The sequence below is a fragment of the Oncorhynchus mykiss genome, chromosome 22 (genome assembly GCF_057628025.1).
Source record: "Oncorhynchus mykiss isolate SJ-2025 chromosome 22, ASM5762802v1, whole genome shotgun sequence".
Classification (NCBI taxonomy): Eukaryota; Metazoa; Chordata; class Actinopteri; order Salmoniformes; family Salmonidae; genus Oncorhynchus; species Oncorhynchus mykiss.
The window spans coordinates 57475307-57483819 of record NC_143043.1 but is presented as its reverse complement, the minus strand read 5'-3'; the positions used below and the strand labels follow the sequence as shown (position 1 = coordinate 57483819).

General features: G+C 41.0%; 1 protein-coding gene and 1 long non-coding RNA gene across 2 annotated transcripts; both read right to left on the bottom strand.

Moving 5' to 3' along the window:
* Nucleotides 1–1276: 1276 nt before the first annotated feature.
* Nucleotides 1277–2313, bottom strand: LOC149972921 (thioredoxin domain-containing protein 6-like). Its single transcript, XM_090216366.1, has 4 exons — nucleotides 2170–2313; nucleotides 1935–1998; nucleotides 1674–1843; nucleotides 1277–1505 (listed from the first exon to the last, which is right to left on the bottom strand). The coding sequence occupies exons 1-4, from the start codon at nucleotides 2275–2277 to the stop codon at nucleotides 1341–1343; spliced, it is 507 nt and encodes a 168-aa protein (XP_090072492.1). The 5' UTR covers nucleotides 2278–2313; the 3' UTR covers nucleotides 1277–1340.
* A 505-nt stretch (nucleotides 2314–2818) lies between these two features.
* On the bottom strand, nucleotides 2819–3769 carry LOC149972920 (uncharacterized). The gene is made up of 4 exons (XR_016490712.1): nucleotides 3555–3769; nucleotides 3384–3441; nucleotides 3016–3119; nucleotides 2819–2912 (listed from the first exon to the last, which is right to left on the bottom strand). It is a non-coding gene; the product is annotated as an uncharacterized LOC149972920 (long non-coding RNA).
* Nucleotides 3770–8513: the final 4744 nt, after the last annotated feature.

The following is an 8513-nucleotide window of genomic DNA, read 5'->3' as shown; positions in this document are numbered from 1 at the left end:
CCGAGCGGCGCCACAACCTGCTATCAGAGGATTTTGGTTTGAGTTACAAGATTTAATTTTATAAGAAACAACTATTAATGTTCATTTGAACGACTGATATTGTGTTTTATTTTGAACCAAATGATTTGGACCCTGATTTAACTTTCATTGTTCATTTGTTTATCTTTCATGGAAGATTCTTTGTCCATAAAATGAAGTGGGCGCAGAACAAACCCATCTTCACATTATTTAATATAATTGAAATATTATTTTGAAATGATCAGTAAATGTAAAAACTAAAAAGAAATACACACCATAAAAGTATTTAACAAATAGAAAATGAATCTTGATATGTAAAACCCCTGTCTGTTAGGTTTATGTACTCTTGTTTGTAGATTTCTGTTTTTTTGTATTTGTTGTGTTCATAATAAAAATAAAATAAAAATAAAATACAAAATCAATACAACAATCTATTTTTAAAAACCCTGCTATTATCTCTGTGTGTCTCTGCAGCCAATACAATTTAGCTAGTTTTCACAGTTCATGGTGGACAATTTCAGTGGAAACTGGTCAGGGAGAGGTTTGGGTTCTATTCGTAATTATATTTTTTGACTGCTAAACCTTGTGCAGTCATTTCCCATACATCTACTGTTATACTAGTCTCTGTTCTGTCAACGTGGGTTGTGCTGCTCAGCACTGACAACTGTGTTGACCTGGATTAGGGCCGTGTTTCTGGATTAGGACCGTGTTTCTGGATTAGGACCGTGTTTCTGGATTAGGACCGTGTTTCTGGATTAGGACCGTGTTTCTGGATTAGGGCTGTGTTTCTGGATTAGGACCGTGTTTCTGGATTAGGACCGTGTTTCTGGATTAGGACCGTGTTTCTGGATTAGGGCTGTGTTTCTGGATTAGGGCCGTGTTTCTGGATTAGGACCGTGTTTCTGGATTAGGACCGTGTTTCTGGATTAGGGCCGTGTTTCTGGATTAGGGCCGTGTTTCTGGATTAGGGCCGTGTTTCTGGGATTAGGGCCGTGTTTCTGGATTAGGGCCGTGTTTCTGGATTAGGGCCGTGTTTCTGGATTAGGGCCGTGTTTCTGGATTAGGGCCGTGTTTCTGGATTAGGACCGTGTTTCTGGATTAGGGCCGTGTTTCTGGATTAGGACCGTGTTTCTGGATTAGGACCGTGTTTCTGGATTAGGACCGTGTTTCTGGATTAGGGCCGTGTTTCTGGATTAGGGCCGTGTTTCTGGATTAGGACCGTGTTTCTGAATTAGGACCGTGTTTCTGGATTAGGAGTCTGTTTCTGGATTAGGAGTCTGTTTCTGGATTAGGAGTCTGTTTCTGGATTAGGAGTCATATTTTTAACTGTACCTCTCAGGTTTATCCCTCCTGGCTTCCTCTGTGTCTGCTGGACCAATGAACTCCCTCCATGCTGGCACCACATTACCTGACCCCTCCCTCTGAGAGACCACCAGGATGTGAGAGGGGCCACTGGACATGAACTGGATCAGGTCTTCAAAACAGGCCTAGGAACACACAGGTAAGAGTGATGGGCATTCCCAGTATTTTCAGTGAGACAGATCTTTTAGCTCCTTTCACCTAAAAGAGACGTTTGGCTCCCAAAAGACTCTCTGTTCAATTCTGGTAGAAATCTACTGACCTCTCCTACTTAGTTCTGGTAGAAATCTACTGACCTCTCCTACTTTGTTCTGGTAGAAATCTCGTGCTTCAGAGTCGCTCAGCGTTCTCTCCTCGTGGGCTAGGATCTCAAACCCGGCATCCTGAATCTTCATGATAATCTCACTAGTTTTGCCATGAGCCACAGCGTTTGGTTTGATTATGGCCACCGTGTATGATTTACTGTCTGGAACGACAGACAGAGAGTCACTGTAAAACACTGGTTAAAGTTGACGGAAAATTAACACATGACACATGTAAGGTGAATGAGTAGCTACCAAGCGTATCTTCATCACTTTGATCCTCCTCCTCGTCTTCATCTATCAAACCTTCATCTTTCACCTGAACAACACCGAATAGCAAAGAGTGTATCCTACAGGTCAGTCCTTTTTAAACTCTCAAGCAATCAGCATGTATGAATATTTGAGTGTACCTTGCAATTTGTAAGTGCATGTGTGTGTTTGTGTGTGTATGTTTGTGTGTGTGTGTGTGTGTGTGTCGGTTTTGACTCACCACTCTGCGTTCCCCTCCCTCCTCCAGGACAGTCTTCTCTCTGGCCAGTTCCTCCAACACCATCCTCTGGAGGACAGGAGCGTTAGCCCCCCGCAGCACTGAGACCATCTCCCCCCCTGAGCCAGATACAGAGGTTTGGGTCACCATCCTCTAGAGGATAGGAGCGTAAGCCAGCCCCCCCCTCCCCCCCAGATACATTTCAAGCTGTGGTTGAGTTTATCTTAATCTGCTTCAGACAGAACACTACTTGTATATTTGTATAGACTGTAGCTGAACAGGTCTTGATAAAAATGAATGAATGGTGAAAGTAACACAGAGATGCATCCACCGACACACAGAACATCTACAGACCTGCACAATTCCAGATCAACACTTTTGGGGAAAGAAGTAGAGAGAGAAATAGATAAATAAATAAAGAGAGAGAGAGAGTGAGAGAGAGAGACAGAGAGAGAGAGAGAGAGAGAGAGAGAGAGAGAGACAGAGAGAGAGAGAGAGAGAGAGAGAGAGAGAGAGAGAGAGAGACAGAGAGAGAGAGAGAGAGAGAGAGAGAGAGAGAGAGAGACAGAGACAGAGAGAGAGAGAGAGAGACAGAGAGAGAGAGAGACAGAGAGAGAGAGAGAGAGAGAGAGAGACAGAGAGAGAGAGAGAGAGAGAGAGAGATCAGGACTTACCCCATAGAACAGGAAGGTGGGCTCACACTTCCCCCTGTACCTTTCTAGAGCATCGATACTGTCAGCTTTTGCCTGCAAGAAAAACCAGTTCAATTTAAACAAAAGCCTTTTTTTTTTATATAATGTTTTCAGAAATGTAATTCTAGATTGAAGGATATTTGTCTGTTGTATTTACTGTGGCAAAATGTAACAAGTCATCTCCCAGTTCATTTTTGATCTTCCTCAGTAAGCTGACAACAGCTCGGCATGGACCACACCACTGCTGGTACACATCTACAACTGAAGGGGACAGAGACACAGGACAGGAAGTAAACGCTATGTCGGCACATCCTGCAGTAAGCAGCATGAACACATGGGGGCAGCAGCATGCAGTGGATGTGAATGATTCATTCCTCTATGAATAAACCGAGTAAGACGTACGTTTTCAATGCAATAATGAAACAAGTCACAACATACAGCCAGAGTGAATCGGCTACATGTAAGTAAGAAAACGTAATATGCAACAAAACACATAATTCTTGCAACAAAACGCATCATTCTTACCTGTTAAACCTTTAGTTGCAAGCATCTCATCCCATTGCTCTTGGTTTGCGACAGACGCCTGGAGAAAGTAGTACCAGAACAGCAGTGTTAGCAAACGTTACAGTCTGATCGCACTGCCTTTCACACCCAACTTGGATCTCTGATATAAAAAGGTATGTTTGACCGACTGACCTGCAAGCTGACTTCTTTCTTTTTGCCAGCCATCTTATTAATGTACCATCTGAGAACACGATTCTTTTTAAAACAAAAAATCTCCAAACGTCATTTGCAAGCAAAAACACAAAAAAAGTATTTGGAAGTTGAGTTGAGAGGGGTAACTTCCCAGACTATTGAACGAGTTAACTCTACCAGCTCTAGTGCCACAGCTTGTTTGCCTTCTCGTTGCTGAGCAACGCTCTTCTTCAAGGCATCTATGGACTCGCCACCGAGCGGCGCCACAACCTGCTATCAGAGGATTTTGGTTTGAGTTACAAGATTTAATTTTATAAGAAACAACTATTAATGTTCATTTGAACGACTGATATTGTGTTTTATTTTGAACCAAATGATTTGGACCCTGATTTAACTTTCATTGTTCATTTGTTTATCTTTCATGGAAGATTCTTTGTCCATAAAATGAAGTGGGCGCAGAACAAACCCATCTTCACATTATTTAATATAATTGAAATATTATTTTGAAATGATCAGTAAATGTAAAAACTAAAAAGAAATACACACCATAAAAGTATTTAACAAATAGAAAATGAATCTTGATATGTAAAACCCCTGTCTGTTAGGTTTATGTACTCTTGTTTGTAGATTTCTGTTTTTTTGTATTTGTTGTGTTCATAATAAAAATAAAATAAAAATAAAATACAAAATCAATACAACAATCTATTTTTAAAAACCCTGCTATTATCTCTGTGTGTCTCTGCAGCCAATACAATTTAGCTAGTTTTCACAGTTCATGGTGGACAATTTCAGTGGAAACTGGTCAGGGAGAGGTTTGGGTTCTATTCGTAATTATATTTTTTGACTGCTAAACCTTGTGCAGTCATTTCCCATACATCTACTGTTATACTAGTCTCTGTTCTGTCAACGTGGGTTGTGCTGCTCAGCACTGACAACTGTGTTGACCTGACAACTGTGTTGACCTGACAGCTGTGTTGACCTGACAGCTGGGTTGACCTGACAACTGTGTTGACCTGACAGCTGTGTTGACCTGACAGCTGTGTTGACCTGACAGCTGTGTTGACCTGACAGCTGTGTTGACCTGACAGCTGTGTTGACCTGACAACTGTGTTGACCTGACAACTGTGTTGACCTGACAACTGTGTTGACCTGACAACTGTGTTGACCTGACAACTGTGTTGACCTGACAGCTGTGTTGACCTGACAGCTGGGTTGACCTGACAACTGGGTTGACCTGACAGCTGTGTTGACCTGACAGCTGTGTTGACCTGACAGCTGGGTTGACCTGACAGCTGGGTTGAACTCTGAACCTGGATCTTTTAAAATTGTTATTTAATATTTATTTTTATAATGAACACAACAAATACAAATATGTAGAAGAGTACATAAACCTAACAGAGTATTACATATCAAGATTAGAATGGATCATGTAACACAGGTGTTTGTTTTGTTGCTTGCAGCTCTGATTGCATGAAGTTGAAACGTGTCAACTGGATGCAAGCGAGTTGCAAGTGGGTGTTTCACGAAGCGACTAAACGTAGAGAGGTGTGTGTGTGTGTGTTTCACGAAGCGTCTAAACGTGGGGAGGTGTGTGTGTGTGTTTCACCAAGCGTCTAAACGTGGGGAGGTGTGTGTGTGTGTGTGTTTCACGAAGCGTCTAAACGTGGGGAGGTGTGTGTGTGTGTGTGTTTCACGAAGCGACTAAACGTGGGGAGGTGTGTGTGTGTGTTTCACGAAGCGACTAAACGTGGGGAGGTGTGTGTGTGTGTTTCACGAAGCGACTAAACGTGGGGAGGTGTGTGTGTGTGTGTGTTTCACGAAGCGACTAAACGTGGGGAGGTGTGTGTGTGTGTGTGTGTGTTTCACGAAGCGACTAAACGTAGGGAGGTGTGTGTGTGTGTTTCACGAAGCGACTAAACGTGGGGAGGTGTGTGTGTGTGTTTCACGCAGCGACTAAACGTGGGGAGGTGTGTGTGTGTGTTTCACGAAGCGACTAAACGTAGGGAGGTGTGTGTGTGTGTGTGTTTCACGAAGCGACTAAACGTAGGGAGGTGTGTGTGTGTGTGTTTCACGAAGCGACTAAACGTGGGGAGGTGTGTGTGTGTGTTTCACGCAGCGACTAAACGTGGGGAGGTGTGTGTGTGTGTGTGTTTCACGAAGCGACTAAACATAGGGAGGTGTGTGTGTGTGTGTGTTTCACGAAGCGACTAAACGTAGGGAGGTGTGTGTGTGTGTGTGTTTCACAAAGCGACTAAACGTGGGGAGGTGTGTGTGTGTGTTTCACGAAGCGACTAAATGTAGGGAGGTGTGTGTGTGTGTGTGTTTCACGAAGCGACTAAACGTGGGGAGGTGTGTGTGTGTGTTTCACGAAGCGACTAAACGTAGGGAGGTGTGTGTGTGTGTGTGTGTGTGTGTGTGTGTGTGTGTGTGTGTGTGTGTGTTTCACGAAGCAACTAAACATACACACAAGTTGCGTCGTATAATGGCAGCCTTAAACTGATGCCGTACGAAACAATCTGGACCAATTTATATTGCATCTGGGTGGCTACGTGTGTCACCGCCAACAAATTGCCTGCAACGTAATTGCATTGCATCTCAAGACATAGGGCAGTGTTGCCATGTTCTAGGTTTTACATACAAATTGGGATACTTTGAAAACGGATGTCGCTGGTGAACATGTACTGGTTGCAAATTTTGAGGCTATTTCAAAGTTGTTTCTTACAATATATATATATATATATATATACATATCACTGTGACCTGCTGCTGACGGTCAGGCAGTGAACAGGCTGTGTGTGTGTGTGTGTTGAGAGCACTACTGTTATTGGCTAGAGCAGCACCTGTGCACGTTGTGACAACTTTTCACCAGTTGTAGCTAGGCTATTTAGATTGTCATTATGGAGATACCAATTTCCAAACCTTTTTCCATAATAATACACTAGAACTGATGCACATCAAGAAATAATACAGACGAAGGACTGGAAAACGGTTACATTAATCCACCTGGAGGTGGTTTAAACTGCATTATAAACTGGGTGGTTCGAGCACTGAATGCTGATTGGCTGACAGCCGTGGTATATCGGACCATATACCATGGATATGACAAGAAATATATATTTTTACTGCTCTAGTTACATTGGTAACCAGTAATAGCAATAAGGCTCCTCGGCGGGTTGTGGTATATTGGCAAAATACCGCTAACCCACGGCTACTGGCTGTACTCCGCGTTGCGCCGTGCGGAGAACAGCACTTAACCGTGGTATACAGACCATATACCACACCATATCGTGCCTTATTGCTCAATTCTAATGTTGGGGGGGGATTTGAAATGGAGGTCATGAAACTCCCTCGCGTGGTTCTTTTTATGGGAAAAGTCCTCAATGAAACAGACATTAGGCTAAAAGTGCCTCTGTTGGCCTATTAATGTATATGCCATTGTCGGTTACCATTTGATACAATAAATATGTTGGAATGACTATATAACTGGAGTCCTTGCAAATCTATTTGTGCCACTTGTGTAGTTTACCTGGACCTGTCAAAACACATTGAATATATAGCCTGTAACTTCAGTTTATTGTTGTTGTAACCTTGTGTTATTGTTGTTGTTGTAACCTTATGTTATTGTTGTTGTTGTAACCTTGTGTTATTGTTGTTGTTGTAACCTTGTGTTATTGTTGTTGTTGTAACCTTATGTTATTGTTGTTGTTGTAACCTTGTGTTATTGTTGTTGTTGTAACCTTATGTTATTGTTGTTGTTGTAACCTTATGTTATTGTTGTTGTTGTAACCTTGTGTTGTTGTTGTTGTTGTAACCTTGTGTTATTGTTGTTGTTGTAACCTTGTGTTATTGTTGTTGTTGTAACCTTGTGTTATTGTTGTTGTTGTAACCTTGTGTTATTGTTGTTGTTGTAACCTTGTGTTATTGTTGTTGTTGTAACCTTATGTTATTGTTGTTGTTGTAACCTTGTGTTATTGTTGTTGTTGTAACCTTATGTTATTGTTGTTGTTGTAACCTTGTGTTATTGTTGTTGTTGTAACCTTGTGTTATTGTTGTTGTTGTAACCTTGTGTTATTGTTGTTGTTGTAACCTTGTGTTATTGTTGTTGTTGTAACCTTGTGTTATTGTTGTTGTTGTAACCTTGTGTTATTGTTGTTGTTGTAACCTTGTGTTATTGTTGTTGTTGTAACCTTGTGTTATTGTTGTTGTTGTAACCTTGTGTTATTGTTGTTGTTGTAACCTTGTGTTATTGTTGTTGTTGTAACCTTGTGTTATTGTTGTTGTTGTAACCTTGTGTTATTGTTGTTGTTGTAACCTTGTGTTGTTGTTGTTGTTGTAACCTTGTGTTATTGTTGTTGTTGTAACCTTGTGTTATTGTTGTTGTTGTAACCTTGTGTTATTGTTGTTGTTGTAACCTTGTGTTATTGTTGTTGTTGTAACCTTGTGTTATTGTTGTTGTTGTAACCTTGTGTTGTTGTTGTTGTTGTAACCTTGTGTTATTGTTGTTGTTGTAACCTTGTGTTATTGTTGTTGTTGTAACCTTGTGTTGTTGTTGTTGTTGTAACCTTGTGTTATTGTTGTTGTTGTAACCTTGTGTTATTGTTGTTGTTGTAACCTTGTGTTGTTGTTGTTGTTGTAACCTTGTGTTATTGTTGTTGTTGTAACCTTGTGTTATTGTTGTTGTTGTAACCTTATGTTATTGTTGTTGTTGTAACCTTGTGTTATTGTTGTTGTTGTAACCTTGTGTTATTGTTGTTGTTGTAACCTTATGTTATTGTTGTTGTTGTAACCTTGTGTTATTGTTGTTGTTGTAACCTTATGTTATTGTTGTTGTTGTAACCTTATGTTATTGTTGTTGTTGTAACCTTATGTTATTGTTGTTGTTGTAACCTTGTGTTATTGTTGTTGTTGTAACCTTATGTTATTGTTGTTGTTGTAACCTTGTGTTATTGTTGTTGTTGT